This window comes from Ornithodoros turicata, chromosome 2 (assembly GCF_037126465.1).
Source record: "Ornithodoros turicata isolate Travis chromosome 2, ASM3712646v1, whole genome shotgun sequence".
Lineage (NCBI taxonomy): Eukaryota > Metazoa > Arthropoda > Arachnida > Ixodida > Argasidae > Ornithodoros > Ornithodoros turicata.
This window is the reverse complement of record NC_088202.1, coordinates 145473333-145490427: the sequence shown is the minus strand read 5'-3', so window position 1 is coordinate 145490427 and position 17095 is coordinate 145473333. Positions and strand designations below refer to the sequence as shown.

General features: G+C 44.4%; 2 protein-coding genes and 1 long non-coding RNA gene across 3 annotated transcripts in view; 2 read left to right on the top strand and 1 right to left on the bottom strand.

Annotated features, from left to right (window-relative positions):
- LOC135386304 (uncharacterized) overlaps nucleotides 1–17095 on the bottom strand; it is a 114816-nt gene that overhangs the window by 18518 nt on the left and 79203 nt on the right. The window lies entirely within an intron of this gene.
- Nucleotides 4065–9731, top strand: LOC135384212 (uncharacterized). Its single transcript, XR_010420291.1, has 6 exons — nucleotides 4065–4430; nucleotides 6125–6194; nucleotides 7010–7105; nucleotides 9107–9168; nucleotides 9558–9585; nucleotides 9677–9731. It is a non-coding gene; the product is annotated as an uncharacterized LOC135384212 (long non-coding RNA).
- Nucleotides 10117–14419, top strand: LOC135385126 (cytoplasmic dynein 2 intermediate chain 1-like). The gene is made up of 6 exons (XM_064614302.1): nucleotides 10117–10158; nucleotides 11505–11627; nucleotides 13179–13327; nucleotides 13392–13515; nucleotides 14115–14240; nucleotides 14399–14419. Exons 1-6 carry the CDS (start codon nucleotides 10117–10119, stop codon nucleotides 14417–14419), a joined length of 585 nt encoding a protein of 194 aa, XP_064470372.1.

The following is a 17095-nucleotide window of genomic DNA, read 5'->3' as shown; positions in this document are numbered from 1 at the left end:
GTCACGTCGAGACTGGGAGGTACCCGGGTTCGAATCCCGGTGCCGGCTGTGCTGTCTGGAGTTTTTCCTGGGTTTTCCTCAGACGCTTTCAGACATATGTCGGCACAGTTCCCCTAGAAGTCGGCCCAGGACGCACATTTCCCCAGGGCGTCAGTGGTGACGTTGCCCACATACGTGAGGCCGACAACGGCAAGCCCTTTCACCACCACCACCACCACCGTAACGGGCGTTCGAAGAATTGTCCGTATAGGGTGCCTGATAGGATGTTGCAGGGAGCATTATCAGAGGAGAGAGAGAGAAACATGGCAAGGTGGTCGCGTCGCGATGAGTTCGACTTTCGCTGAACCAGCGAAATGCCTCAAATCGAAAGCAGTAAGAAACACGGACGTTACCGTTGGAGTGAGTTAATACGCCAAGCAGTTCTTCGGTCCAGTGTTGTCGGTATACGCAATCGCATTAAAATTAAAGGTACTATAAAGCAGTCGAGGTGCAACCTCATGTTTTGTGTGCCCTGAATTGTGTACGTCCTCAGGAGTAAAATGCCGCAAAATTTTCTCACATAGACGTTATAGCTTCCGAAAAATGCAAATTTAAATCTACTGGCAACACTGTGGCGAAGCAGACCGACGAAACGCCAATTCCGCCAAGTACGGCGGCGAAAATGTCTCATGCGCACGACTCTCTGGGCCTAACAGAGCGACGTACGATAGCAGCGCCACGGTGCTGAAACAAGGCCCAGGTATAGACGTTTAGCTACTAAGTGCAAGATTCGGCTTTTGTTTATTTTCTTTCACACAAATTACATTTTCTCAAAAGATAGTATTTGCAAATCCCAACAGGAAAGCCATCTGTTTATCGGTCTCCTTGTTTACAGGGTTGCCTGACAAATTGAGGACTTCTTCCCACCAGGCGTCGCCCCGACATTCTTGACTGCGTTTTTATTTACCAATTAAAAATGCTTAAAGTAAACTCCTGCGCATATTACTTGTTGTGTTGAACCTTTGAATCTAGCACTCTCACGTCATGCTGATTGCATAGATAAGACCTCGACTGCTTTATAGTACCTTTAAACACCTCACCCTTTAGTTTGACTCGCAGGCGAACGGGACTCTAGATTTGGAGGCGCGCCACTCTGAAAAAGAAACGAACAAACGTGGTTGGTGGATTCGGAAGATTCGATTCGCCGTTTCGGACACTGGGATTCGAATTCTCGAATCCCTGCCTAGGGTTCGTGGATTTCAGGATTCGAGGATTCGGTGGGCAGATCCCTATATTTTAAACCTTACATATTTTTTTTTTCTTACAAGAACAGCTAAGAGAGCAGCATAGACGTTGTTTTGTTGAGTCCTATACGCCCAGCCGGACATCATCTGGAAGAGAGTATGTAACTACCCGATGACTAGGGTTAGGCGTTTTCGGTTTTAATCGAAAAACGCCGAAAAACATACGCCGGGTAAATTTTCCCTCATTCGGTTTTAATCGAAAAACACCGAATACAAACGGACATTCCAGGACATGAGAGAGGTAAATTGCTGCACATGGGGCCCAGCAAGTTGATGCATATCAGAAAGCCACACAGAATACCATACCATACCGTACCATACCATATGGTCGTGAAAAATGTCAGTTTTTTTTTTTTCGTTAACCGTAAAACGCAACGGCAGCGAACAACGCCATGTTGAATGAGTGCCGTGCGGAAACTACATTGTGATTTTTATTCGCCGATAACTGCCGGGTGAACCATATATGCACGCCAGGAAAAACATCGAAAAACACCGATTTTGTGAAAATCGATAAACATCGAAAAACATACGCCGAATCCGCCCAAAAATAAAAAAAACGAAAACGCGGAACCCTACCGATGACTCATTACCTAAAATTCATTAATTGGCTTTTTAAATAGGGAATTTCGGGCCAAAGCGTGATAGTAGAATCGACAGACATATATCCTCGTTGAACGCCGCCATTCTACGTTTAACAAAAATGTTGACACACGCACGTGCGTTAAAATATCCAGCCCCAAATTTCGATACACAAATGAGGCGAAACCGATGTATCTGTTGGACAGATAGACCGCTCTTCGATCCAGACAAGACGAAGGTCGCGTTATTGCCGCGCGCAAAAAAAAAAAAAAAAGAAAAAAAAAGGAAGAAAGAAAGAAAGAAAAAAGAAAGAAAGTGCTTATAACACCAGAAACAACAAAGACACGGTCTTTCTTGTTACGGTCTCTTGTCACGCACTCTTAAAAATGAACTTCACCGCATAGCACGCTCCTAGCCAACCATCATCTGGAATGATATCGTTATCTGCCCTGATTTGTAGAAAACGGGAGGCGTACGCCTTTTTTGTGACACTTATGCTGTTCATAATTGTCACAGAAAAGGCGTACGCCTCCCATTTTCAACAAATCAAGGCAGATTACAATATCATTTGGGATGATGGTTGGCTAGGAGCGTGCTATGCGGTGAAGTTCATTTTTAAGAGTGCGGACACAAGAAAGAAAAGGTCTCGTTTGAGTACGCACCCCAGCCTTGTTTTCTTCTTTTTTTCTTTTTTTTTCTTTTTGGACGCATATGCCATCAGCTAGCTCGCTTCTTCAGCATTCTTTCACTAATGGGTGTTTCTTTCGCATGTCTTCCGGCCGAGGAAGTAAACTGAAACTCGTAGGTATTTCGTTAAAAATACCGTTCGTAACGCGCGCACAGCTGTGGTAAGCATGCTGCAGCCGTCGGTAACGCCAGCATCACGCCGATTGACGTCGTGGTCCCCGGCCCTGACGAAATGGAACCTACGCCGCCGTCGGCAAAAATGGTGTCGTAATGAGTGAGAAACGAAAAATAAACGGCTTCTACGCTTCAGAGAAAATCACGCGTGCAATCCGGCGACTGTGTGCCGTGAAGCGAGCTTCGCCTCGTGCACACAAGTGCGAGGTGAAGCCGACTTGCTGAATGGTTGCACGATGGTTCCGATACATAGTGTACATATGTTTATAGCTATATACCTTTGCAACGCAGGCAACAAATGCGTGTTAGAATATGAAGGGGGTGGCCTGACTGAATTCAGAAGGATTGAAACCTTATTTGAACGCGATACGCGAAAAAAAAAAAAGTATGGAATATTTTCAAAAATCTTTATTCGATTCGACAACCGCACCGAATGCACAACCATTCGATTCGATATCAGGAAATTTCGAGTATTCGCACGGCCTTATAGTAAACTGTACTCCACCATTAGCATCCACAGTAATAGAAGCCTGTGTGATGTCGACCGTGAGTACTTTTTATTACATCTATTACAGACGAATTATATGCTGGAAGCCATCACACTCAGCACCAACAGAGTCAGTGCCGTAACGTATTCCGGTCATCTCTCCCCTCTCCCCAATTCTTTCTCCACAATGCGAGCCTTCTCAGAGACGTAGAGGCTACAAGGTGGGCGAAATCTGCTCTGGAACTGCTCTTCTGATAAAAAAAAACTCCGAAGTATAACATGTTCTGCCTCCTCAGAAGACTTTTTTACCATAAGAACCAACCGACCGACCGACCGACCGATCAAATAAAGTTTACTGTTGATCAAACAAAATACATACAGTGCGTGTACAGATGGAGGTCCTATAGTTAAAAACTAGTGGATTGGGTAATTCGTAATGTGATTGTTTACATATTGATGTGTTATAGTAATGGTTCTTAAATTTAAATGTTGTGTTATATTTAGAGCCTGAAGTTTTTGGGGTTTTACCCGATTCTTCCTCGAATTTGCACCCCGAATTGAAGGTCGCCTCTTTAGGGTGAAACCCGATTTTTACCTGGCAAATTGCCCTCACTGGGATGTCTGTAGGAATGCATTAATTTACTTGTTTGGCAGAAAAATTCAGTTACATCACCATTTGTACCAAACCACTACAGTTAGTTGAGTAACTGAGCCTGATTTCACCCCGAATTTAGCATACTGGAAGTTTTTTTCACCCGAATTCGCATGAATTTAGTGCACACGTTTATTTACCCGTTTTTTACCCCCCGAATTTAGAAAAAAATATTTCCCGAAAACTTCAGGCTCTAGTTATATTAATGGCTAGAATGGTTGTTAGTTGGTAAATGATTAGGCTATCCCATAAGGTATCACTTCTTCTTCCTCCGAAAGGCCTTCCCCAAAGAAGACGTCAATTAAAACGGAACGGTTACAGTCGTCGAGAGGAGCGAGGAACGCTGGAACGTCACGACGGAAAAAGGACGGAACCCAGGATCCACCGTCTGTCCCTGTAATAGCTAAGGATGAACCACGCGACGTTCGAGAAGGGAAAAGTTCGAAACACGGAGAAAAGAGGACGGAAAAACCTCGAGGAAGAGAACACGGCCACAGCGTACACAAGGAGAGCGGTTCAAAGCATCGGGCAGAAACCACAGAAGATGACGTCACGGATCAATCCAAGCGTAAGCTCCGATTCGCTGCTGCGTGTAGTCGGTTCAGTTCGAACGCATTCTATAGTCATGGTGTACCACGTGGTCTGTCTGCTCGATTACAGGCTTTCTACTAGCTGACACATTCACACACAAGGCAGCTGATGTGTCATGTAGCTGTGTGAAAGATAAAACAGCTGACGCGCAAAGTCGTGTGAGAGGCAGTGGCGTAGCCAGACCTGCGAGGTAGGGGGGGGCTCGATACGAAAACTCGCCCCCCCCCCCCGCTGATCCTGGGTGCGACAACGCACACATACTCATGCACGCCGCAAAATGCGGTTAAAAAAAACAGAACGAAAATAATTGATTTGGACGTGCACAATACGATTACATGTATAGGCTGTCATGTCCAATGAGGTGGTGTCACGAAATTGGAAGGATTTTGAAAAGCTCATACTTTGAAAACCATTCAAGAGTGCTGCTTAGACGCCATGAACTGTAAGAACTTTCGCGATCGTCACACTGTCCCCCCCCCCCCCCCTATATATTATTTTCTCCTCGGATTTGCACGATTTCCGTGGGTCAGTCCGTGGCAGGTAGGGGGGGCTCGAGCCCCCCCTAGCCCCCCCCCCCCCCCGTGGCTACGCCACTGGTGAGAGGGCAGTACATACTAGTAACTAAAACGTGTAAAGTTACATGTAAATGCCAAATGCAAAGTTTTCATCCACCAGACCATCATAGTTATCGAGATAAACAAGAAAAAACGAACAGCATGTTTACATGTAGTTTAGGCTTCTGTGACGGTGTGTAACTCAGATGAATGGTGATAGAGGACTGTTTTCAGGTACGATCAAATGTAACCAGCAAATGTAACAGTAATGTCTTGAATCGGTTTGCTTGGTTGCTTAGCAGAAAGAGAAACCAGAACTTACCGACAGTGACAACATAGCGGTAAAGGCACTGGCTATTAGAATTTAATTTCAATTAATTGGCTGTAAATTTAATGAAAATATTTTGCGCGGCGATTCTGAGCATCATAAGAATGCACGTGACAGCATCTGTTTATGGGTGACATTTCAGTTTGAATTGGTAACAACAAAAACAACAACCTTATTTTTAAGATGATGATGAATGGAGCGTTTCACCGCCAGGGGAAACATCCCATGTCATCATCACTTCTTCATTTATTGTTGTTTTTGTTGTTCACCGCCAGGGGGCGATACTCTACCCCATTGCTGATGGTGATGTGGGGAATGAAACAATGAGTTCCTTTCCAGTAAGGTTCAAAGTCCTCTGGTGTCCAAAAATGTCAAAATAGCTTTGAGGGCATAGCGTTGGTGGGCTGTATTTGGCCATGGACCAAGCAATTTTGAGAGGGAAAGAGAGAGAGAAAGAGAGAGAGATGGGCGAGGGCGAAGTAAAAATCTGTTTGCCACCTAAATTGTGAAATTACCAGACTGCGAGACAGTGGTAAAACACAAATTTCGACACGAAACCCAATGTACCAGCTACAAAAATAAATAATTTGCCACCCGGAACTATACTGAAACAACATTTACCACGTGTATATTAGTTGGTATATTATTAGCTTGGGTGTGCTCTTAATCAAAGCGCCATGTTTACCGCAAAATAGTATGTCTGCCTCTTACAGTTTGCCGTGGTACTATATACAAAACAAGAAGTGTCTATATTTGTTTTTCTCTTTTCTGTCGTCCTGTGGCAGCTAGTGTACTCTCATCACCGAGACCGCGTACAGCGAAAGCGTCGGAATTGCGTGCCCGGACTGAAAACGCTCAGGTACAAATGCCTCGCAGAACCATTTCTTATACCACCTGCATGTTTTCACAACATGTTTCATTTCATCACATTCATTTCATTTCATTTCATAACATGTTTGGTAACAATGTATCATGGCCATAACCGTGTATTCACACCAGAGACATCCTCACGGAATATTCTAGTGGAAGAGAAAGCGAAAACACTGCTTACAGAGCCGAAGTTCCATACTGTGTTATGTTGAGCATTCACACGGTGAGAATATCGGGAGTGGCGTACTTCGCTCTTAGCAGACGACACTTCGCAGACGACGCCGTCAGCGTGTTTTCCTGTCGTCTGCTATGGAATATCTTGTGGCTGTGTAGCAGGATATTCCCCACGGTTAGCAGTGTATGTGGAGACACGACGTTGAGCGCTCGCGGTCACGTGACAGCAGAAAGCTATGACGTTTTTCGCATCTTCCGCTTCTGGGGGAATGTCGCTCGTGTGAATACACGGTAATGGACAGTAACCACGGTGAGGCTTGCAGCCGAACGTGGAAACACGACACTGAAAGATTTAAACACAATGAAGCAACCGGACAGTGGAGAGGCTCAAGCCCACACTTCTTGATCGCAGGTCAGGTGCACTAACCATTACAGCACGCTGGCATGACTTCCATAGATATGTACATACACACGACGAAGCGGGCATCATCCGTAGAACGTGATGGAAAGTCGTTTCAAGATGGTTAGAGCCCTTGACTAGCAATCAGGTTGTATGGACCTGAGCGTCACTGGCAGCCTGGTTTTTGCAGTGAGCGCCTTATTCGATTACCTCGTACTGTTTGTCCTTAGAAAACACCTGCAGCTGAGGAGGTATCAAAGGCGGTTGTAGACAGCAGGCCAACAACGGTTCGTCAAACACGAAGACAAAATACCTTCAATTTGAAGGTAGGTGCAGTCTAAGAATATCTATGTCTAGCGTATCCAGGCGAGAATTTAATAATAAGCTGTAAAGCATTTGTTAGATAATGTTTGACGACATACTGGGTGTTTATTTTTAAACTTAGAGAATTTTTATTAAAAAAAAACTATGAGAGCATAGCATAGATGTCGTTTTTCCACTTGATTTCTACGGCCATGCAGACATCCTCTTGATGAAAGTGTGCAACTACAGGATGACTAATTACCTAAATTCATTAATAAACATTTTAATTAGGAGATTTTGGGTAAAAGCGAGATAGCAGGATTAAGAGACTATCCTAGTTGCAAGTCATTGCACGTTTAATAAATCACCAGACATGCATGCGAGTTTAAAATATCCATCCCCGAATTTTTTATATACAAATGAGCCGAAATCGAAATCGCGGCGACCGGAAACGCAGGGAGCACACAGCGCTCATTTCACGCGAGAGGGCCACGTGATTTGAAGAAATGGAAGTGATTGGACCAGAGGGCCACGTGATTTGGAGCGGTGAAGGTGATTGGACTAGGTGCCGCTCAGCTGGTCAGATAAACCGCGTTTCCGGCACAGATAAGCTTCCATCGGCGAGGGTGATGCGCTCCTCAGACGCGCTTTTTGCGGTTTCGGCTCATTTGCATATCAAAATTCGGGGGTGGATATTTTAACGCGTGTGCGAGACTCAGGATTTGAAAATGTGGAATGGCTTTCAACGAGGATAGTCTCTCAATCTGCTATATCTCGTTTTTGCCCGACATTCCCGAATTAAAAAAGTTCATTAATGAATTTCAGGTACAGTGAAACATCTTCCTATATACCTTGGACACCAGCGGTGCTGCCGAAGTGTGTCATACTTTAGGGAGGTGTCCGAGTTACAGAATACAAGGGAAACAAACAAAAAAAATGGAAAAGGTCGCAGCTGCGTTGCCAGAAATGTCACCCTTCTTCAGTTCATGGTCATTATTGTGGTACCTGGTACCTTTCTACCCAGACTTCACTGATAAATATTAGATTTCGGTAGTTTAAATTCTGTGCAGATTCCACTCAATGGCATTACCTTTGGAGCTTTCCTATCAGCGTGGTGCTTGCTCGATGATTTAAACCCGCTTGGAATTAAGCTCAAGGACTTGTCTCTGAAGCGTCAGCCCACTTTTGATTGCCTTGGTGCAGTGCGCGTTCAAAGACACTAGGCAAACCGAAGACAGGTGCTCACACAAAGAATAGTTACAATGTAGACTGACAACACCCGTTTTTGGACTCGAAAAACTAGAACAACAAAATGTTGAGACCAGTATAGTGAAAAAAAAAAAAAAAAAGGCGAAAGTCAAGGGCACTGGCTCATTTTGGGTCTCTTTTTAGTTCGAAGATGAGCCGAGATTGAAGTAATCTGGCCATGGTTTTGTCCGACCTGGCAGGGACAACCCTGTCTTACTTCCGGGCTATGGAGGTGTCCGACATAGAGAATTCCGTCCCTGTGTAGTTTCTATGGGAGGCTGCCGGTGCATTGAAATCTTGCCCGACATGCATGGGGAGTTGTCCGAGGTAGGGAGGTGTCCGACTTTGGAGTTTTTACTGTAATTAGTCATCTGGTAGTTACATACCCTCTTCCAGAGGATGCCTGCCTTGCTGTAAAACTCAACTGCGGAAACAACATCTATGCTGCTCTCATAGCTTTTTAATAAAAAAAATCTGTTAAGCATCAAAATAAACAGCCAGTATACTGGGAACATAGCAAGGTTGCCCTATAGGTTGTCATGGCATTCAAACAGAGGAAACCTGAAAGTGGTTTTCATTAAGATGCTAGTTCGTTGTATCTTATCCAACAATTAAAATAAATGTATCTCTATTGTAGCATTAATCAAATAATTTGCAAAGTTATTATGAAATAAATAGGACTGCCAGCAACATTTTTTTTTTCCGTGACGGGTAAATATCTTTGTAGCCATTTGCCAGCTTGTGTTAAGGTCTTTTTTCTGCTTATTCTTTGAGAGAATGAAGATACCCAAGACGACATCCTTCATCACGAGACTGTCAACACAACTACAGAAAACAGGTAGAGCCAATTTGAGTTTGCTTTACTTGCTCACGTAATGAATACCCTGCCTAATTAACATATTCTCCCAACTTGGACACGCAAATGCTGGTACTTTCCCATCCTTGTATTTATCAAAATTTGTTCTGGGAAAGCCATCTTGAATGCTTCGCAATACAACGGTAGTCAACGGTGTCAATGCAACGGTAGTCAATACGGTAGTCAATACGGTAGTCAATACAAAGGTGTATAACGGTAGTCAACTTTGCCCTGAGTATTGACGTCAATTTTTTCCTGTGTGTGCGTGTATTTTATGACGCTACGTTCTTTAGTTAAACAAGTGTGATAATTACGTGAATAAACATAGTAATTTCCGTGAATGTGTTCATCATACCGCTTATGTGTTTCAGTCAAGGTGCCCAGGCCGTTCATGATGTGGTGAGCATGAATGATTTTTCTCGTCTGTAAACTGGAGATCTTTCCTTTCCACGTTTCGTCTGTTTATTTTAATTCTACTTTGAGTTTGTAGGTAACAACCGAGACGACTTCTGGTGTCGAGGACAACTACGACGATGACTTTGAGGTGGGTGAGCGAACACTTCTGATAAGTGCCACACATTCTACACACAGTAATCAACAACTCAAAAGTATTTTAAGTACAAGATTGTGTGTATAAGTATGTTTACTAAAAACTGTGTAAAACATCTTTACAGCAGACTATGCTGCAGAAAGAAAGCATTCCTGTCGGTTCTTGAGTTTGAGACATTTCTGCTGTTTTATGTTACAGTTCATCTGACGCACAGTTGCACAGAAAGTGCTACCTTGTTTTAATTAAATTAAATTAACAAATTAAATTAAAACTACGTTGTTTTAATCACACTACTGCACCATCTGAAGTGCTTCACTCGACAAATTCATAAATGCAGAAGAATTCGACTTTAGAAATCGCGATCGCGTGCAACGGTGGCAATGCTCGCAACTAGCCGTTCGAGCCGCTTTGACGTCATTACGGTACGGCCCGCTAACTGGTTTAGAGAAACGTCGTCTGCTACACAGGGAGAGAACTGGGAAAGAAACGAAAGAAGAGAAATGCTTAAAGCGGTCCGCTCCGATTGGAGCGTTGTCACTCTTGCAACCGTAATGACGTCACCGGTGACGTTTTTCTTCCTCCTCCTCCTCGTTTCACCCTGCAGAGCATGTTAGGGTGCATGTTAGAGAGATGTTAGGGTGCATTTTCTGCACCCGAAATGCATTTTGTGAACGTGCGGAGAAACAAGCCGCGGACGGCCGCCACGACTTCCTCGCGTGACGTCATCAAGCCCCCCATGCCAGACTTCTTCGTTTCTTCCTTCTCAACTCACGCGCTGCTTGTACCAATGCCAGGTGCACTCTTAAAAATGAACTTCACCACATAGCACGCTCCTAGCCAACCACCATCCCGAAATGACAACGTTCTCGCCTCTGATTTGTTGAAAACGGGAGGAGGAGCCTATTTTGTGCCGTGCATAATGGAACAAAATAGGCTCCTCCTCCCGTTTTCAACAAATCTAGGGCGAGAACGTTGTCATTCGGGATGGTGGTTGGCTAGGAGCGTGCTATGTGGTGAAGTTCATTTTTAAGAGTGTGGATACGCGGCGCCGTGACATACTCAGCTCCTTCTTTGCTTCACTGATATGTTCTTTCCAAGAGCGGGGAAATTTTTTAAAGGTGTTTTTGACTGCACGAGCACGTTGCAGGTCACCTGCGCTGGCCGTTCTTTCGCAGGAGCTAATTTTATTTGTTCCGGAACACAAAGCAGACAAAAATAAAAAAGTTAATGGGGTCACCTCAGCACTCCTTTATTTATTTATTTGTTTTCGTTAGCCTCTGGGTTACCAGTACATAGGGGAGTGGGATGCTCTTTAATATGACTCGAAACCTTCAAGGTACAGGGCACCTTCTTACCCACAAAGAGCAATAGCATAATTATCGTTTACCCCAGTACGTCACGATTTTATGTTGCGTATATATATTCAGTTTAACATCTCGAACATCTTATCTTCTTTGGGGGGGGGGGGATATAAATTTATTGAAAGGAAATTATCTTCTCTAGCAAGTAGTAATGCAGTACACAATGTTTGCTTCCCTTCTCGCTTATCACATTCTTCTGTATAAGCCCTTTTACTTTCCCCTCGCCATATAGTATCATGCAAAGGCATGATCTGACCCGCGAGCACGACGCCATTTTTGTCACTAATTTGTGGTGAATGTTTTCAGCTATGAGGTACACAAAAATTTGAGAACCTGAGTATTCTACGTGCAGTGGATGACCGACACGTTGCAAGATTTCATGCGTTCTGACATGTGCTTCCTTGCAGGACTATGAGTCTGATTTTGAAGATGACGACGAGACTACGGAGGCCAGCAAGGTGTCTGATGACGTTACTAGCGCACACACAAGCTGTGAGAACCAGCTTAATCGACAGGAGGAACCAGCAGAGGTAATGATTGTTCGGTGGTGCGTCACTTGGGTACGCGTCACCCAGCGCAGGAACTCTTTTTCGCGAGTCACCCCACATTTCCGTACCCCACAGAGTCACCAAGTCGAGTCACCCCACAGTCGAGCGAGTCACCCCACACAATGAATAACAATATTACAGTATACCAGACGCACACAAAAAACTTGTTCACATAGAGGTCTTCTCACGTTGTCATTGGCGTCATCGTGACGCTGAGAAAGAGAGGAAGCGGCAGTACTGATGCAGTGCATCACCCCTTCCGTCGCTTCACCAAGTGCGGACCACACCCATCGCACCCCTTAGTGACGCCACTGCGACTATTTAATGTCATGTGCATAAGAAAGAAGAGGAGGGGATGTTGTGGGGCAATATTCGTGGGGTGCGTTGGGGTTCGGTTGGCGTCACTGCACCTTTCTGGAAAAACCTATAACAAGGATATAGATGGGTAGAAATCCAGCGAACCGGTAGAGATGTAGGAAGGGAGTTGCCTCAGGACAGAAGCCGCCGATATTTCGAACAATAGACTGTTCTTCTTCTGGGCCCAGAAGAAGAACAGTCTCTGTTCGAAATATCGGCGGCTTCTGTCCTGAGGCAACTCCCTTCCTATAACAAGGATACTACTTCATGGAGGCAAGTGAGACTACCATACCCAATACATGGGCTGCAATGCAATGAATGGTATTCAGGGTGGTCCACCAACCATGATAGAAATTCATAGTAAAAAAAAAATCCATTACAAGGGTTACAAGCCTTACCCACGGAACAAACGCGCGCGGTGAGTGCGGGAATCAGAGCTATCTTATCAAAAATTATTCACCCGATGGCTTGTAACCCTTTCCCCCTCGTGTGGCGCGTCAATATAACCTCTTTTCTTCTCAGCTTTGCGCTCAAACTACGAGCCGTGAAAAAAGAGGTAGAGCCAATTGGCTCTACCTCTTTTTTCATGAAACTAGAGAACATTCATAAGACACATACCGTCCACCCCTAATGCACTCGACTTCCAGTACATTGTGCTGCTTGGGAAGAGCTGATTTCAACGAATTTTTGGCGAATTTATTTCGGCAATTGCCATTGCATTACGAGTGGGATTATGTGCTATACTGAGTAAGATGACCACGGGGAACCCATTTCCGCAAAGAAAACGTTAGGTTGTCTTGGAAAATTTCGGAGTTCAATTCAAGAAATTAATTACTTTCCGTCAATTGAAATGGAATAAAAATGTTACCAATATCTGGCAAAACTTATTGGCAGAAAAAAAAAAAACCTTGACCGCATGTCTCTCCGGGGCTTACGTTTTTTTACTACGAATTTCTATCATGGTTGGTGTGGACCACCCTGTATATCAAACAAACTAGCGGATGTAGATGGGTAGAAATCCAGCGAACCAGTAGAATGTAGGAAGGGAGTTGCCTCAGGACAGAAGCCGCGCTTCTGTCCTGAGGCAACTCCCTTCCTAAACTAGCGGATGGTTCCTCAACACATTTGAGGGATATGCAGTGCAGCATGCCGAAAATATTGTTTTTCTGAAAATAGGAAAGTAAGGAGAGCCGCTGGAAGTCAGAGCCCAGTCTTCAACCACCGAAAAGAAAAAATATCCAGTCATCTCTCTCCGCGTATAACCTCTTCAACTTTGCGTCCGCTAGAAAGACAGAGGAGAAGAAAAAGGAACTCAGCAAAACACAGTAAGTCAAGAGCTTAGCGTGGCTTTGTACCTTCTTGCACATATAAGCACTTCTTTTCCCTCAGACAGAGGGCAAAAGACATATTGGAGCTAGTTGCCCTCGACTACGTTTCCATCAGCGTGTTTGACTTGCCACCATCCAGCTACGATGCCTACATCAAAGCCTTTGGACGTGCCAACACTAGACAGGTTAGAAGGAATGAGATTGTGAGCGTACCTTGTTGTTTAGTGCCGGTGGGGACCTAGCTCTCACGATAGGGACACACGGGTCCCGTCAAGGGCACCACCTGTTTTGCAATGTACTGAGAGGGCGAGGGGATACTGGGGAACATCCCATTACCATTACACTTCATAGCATCAGCACTTCTCTTCTGGTACTTCCCAGTCGCACTTGTGCGATAGGGCAGTTACAGGTCATGCTGGTTTCTGAATGGTTCGTGTGGGTTTGAACTGGTTCCAGCTTACCACGGGAGACCAGCTGAGGTGGTCTAAGAAGGAAATCTGACCAGCTGAGATGGTTCCAGCAGAACTGGAGTCCTTGTACAATTGGTTTTAAGCTGGATAATATCCAGTTGAAAATATGTTGCAGCTGGATCCATTAAGATTGGTTTCAGCTTGATCCATTATGAGTGGTTCCAGCTGGATTCATCAAAGCAGCCTTCAGGTGGATCCATCTGCGGTGGTCTCCGCTGGGATTTGTTTCATTAGCCGGCTTAGATGGAACCACATGAGTTTCCAAATGGTACCAAGCTTGTGATTTTCTGCTGGGTAACTACACCCTCTTGCAGGAAATGACTCAAACTGACAGCATGTGTGAAGAAGAAGCCCAGACTGAAGACATTGACATCATTGAAAAATGGACGCAGCAGCCTCCGCACGATTACAGAAATCTTGGATGTAAGCCCCACAGCTTGGCAAATATTCAAAGCGAAAATGAAACCCCGTTCTTGTTGTTAAACCATATCAGCACTTATCACTTTCCCTTTAAAAAAAAAAAAATGATTGATTTCAAGGATTTGTTGCCCAACAATTTCTATACGTATACAAATGTTGCATCACATGCGACACTCAGACCTTCAGGAAATTCTTTTAACATCCACAGGCGGTACTGGCGTCGAAGCTGAAACAGCTGGAAATCCAAGAGAGGACTCTGAGCTAAATGATTTCCTTCACACTACTGTACCTGTGAGTACAACATGTCTTATATTCGTAGCAGTCCACAAGCTCTTCATAATATAATACAGAGTATAGTAATTCTATACGTAATGACACTGGTCTAATGATGGTTAGCAGTGTAAAGTATAGTAGATCTTCAAACTTTACTTCCCCTCCCACCTCTCTGTAGAAAGGTACTTCCGAAGCCCCGGCCTACTGCTAAGACTAGGGAAGCTGCGAAGTGTGAGCAGTGATCAATGATAGCACAGGTGGACAGATACAAAAGTGCAAAAATGAATTTGGGGAAAGCGTACAAAAGCACTAACACTACAACAGAACAAAAGCTTCCAATATGTTACGGGTTTATGAATGGCGAGCACATAGAGTACCTCACGTGACAAAGGCGAATTAACGGGTCACGTTGATCCACTGAGCGAGGTCCATTGCAGAAGCTACTGTTACTTAGCTGCATGCTTGGACTATTTCAAAACGCATATCCTTGCACTGTTTTACCCATGGGGTGCCCACAAGTTAAGACAGTATTTTGGTATGTATGCTCCAGAAGCCCACAGTAATCACATTGCTACAACAGTACTTCGATATAAGATTTGCAGCGTCACTTGGGGCAAGCGAGCCCTCCTCGAAAATCTCTTTTTCTGTTAAAGAACCCGTACATGTTAATTAAAAGCGGGACAAGCACAAGGATGAGAGTTGCTGACAGTAGATGAACGGCCTTCTGCTTAAAATATCGGAGTCTTTCGGCCGATCCCCTAATCTCTATACTTGTCCTCAACAAGCCATTGTACTGAATTGTCTTAAATAAAGTATCAGTAACATCGAATGATATACACATTGCATTTTCAGCTGATGCTGCACGTAATCGAAGAAGATAGAACTGTCCAAGGCCAGGGGAGTCTCCAGCAGTGTCCGCCGGAAGTGACATTCAGCAGAGGAAAAGTCATACTTGACGCCACTTTCATTTTGGAAAGCAAGTATACAAGAAGATGCCACCTCCATCCATTTTTACTGCGTTACATGCATAAAATCATTTTCATATATCACGAGAATTTAACTACAGTCGATCCGGATCTCCTTGTTCAGATCTCGGAGATGTCGGATCTCCTTGATCCGGATCCATTTGTCCGGATCTTGCTGCTCCCAGCGGAAATGTCGGGATAGTGAATTGGATCCGCATAAATGAAACTCGAGAGGAGATGAGTTGTCAGTTGTAAAAAATCACGTGTTTATTTCTGAAGGAGTATATAAAAATTTATCTTGTATATTCTTGTAACGTTAGTGTGTGTGCATCATTTCTTGTTGCATATTGCAGCGTTGCTTACCATGCTAATTGCTAATCTTCAGCGCTTTCGCTGACAATAAAGGACACGCCGTTGAAAGGTTGAAAGCTTTAGAATCACCTTTCGTAACGGCATAAGCGACTGGACTGGTTTGGTTTGGTGTAGAAAATGTGATGCTCATGAAGAGGGCTGGCTACACCAGTTCAATTAAATACTCAGTGAAGTAAATTAAATAAGAATTCAGAAGTGAAGGTAAAAATGAAACAGCGGTCGCGTGTCACATGTTTGTCATGGTGAAAGCGCAGTCACAGCCAGTGATGGCCACTAACTGCTTCTACAGCAGTTTAACGATAACTACTAACTACTTCGCGATGGAGCAGTTTAACTACACTCTTAAAAATGAACTTCACCTCATAGCACGCTCCTAGCCAACCATTATCTCGAATGATATCGTTATCTGCCCTGATTTGTTGAAAACGGGGGGTGTACGCCATTTCTGTGACACTTATGCTGTTCATAATTGTCACAGAAAAGGCGTACGCCCCGTGATTTCAACAAATCAGGGCAGATAACGATATCATTCGAGATAATGGTTGGCTAGGAGCGTGCTATGCGGTGAAGTTCATTTTTAAGAGTGTAGTAGTTCAACTACTTTTCAGGGGAGGTAGTTAAAACTACTTCTTTGACTACTACAATGTATTTTAACTACATCGATATAACTACTTAACGTTATATGTGACTTATATAAGTCATACACTTGACCCCGCCCCCCCCCCCCCACAAGAATCGCTCCGCGCTCGCGAAAGTAGTGCGGCGCGGTAAAGTGGGGACTGGGGAGAGAGAGAGAGAGAGAGGGAGAGAGACGGCACTATATCGCGAAGCGGGGGCGTCGTGCAAAGGCTGCTAGCCAATCGCAGGAGCCTTCCACGGATGAGTGGGCGGGCCCAACTGTAGGACTTAAGTTGTCAGTGACTACACTCTTAAAAATGAACTTCACCACATAGCACGCTCCTAGCCAATCATCATCCCGAATGACAACGTTCTCGTCCTAGATTTGTTGAAAACGGGAGGAGGAGCCTATTTTGTGCCGTGCATAATGGACACACAAAATAGGCTCCTCCTCCCGTTTTCAACAAATCTAGGGCGAGAATGTTGTCAATCGGGATGATGGTTGGCTAGGAGCGTGCTATGTGGTGAAGTTCATTTCTAAGAGTGTATGACAACATATGTTGCCACTGACTATAGTCATCACTACATTTTTCACCACTCTAATCACGGTGAGCTTTGTTCATGCGATAAGCGCATCTGATAGGACA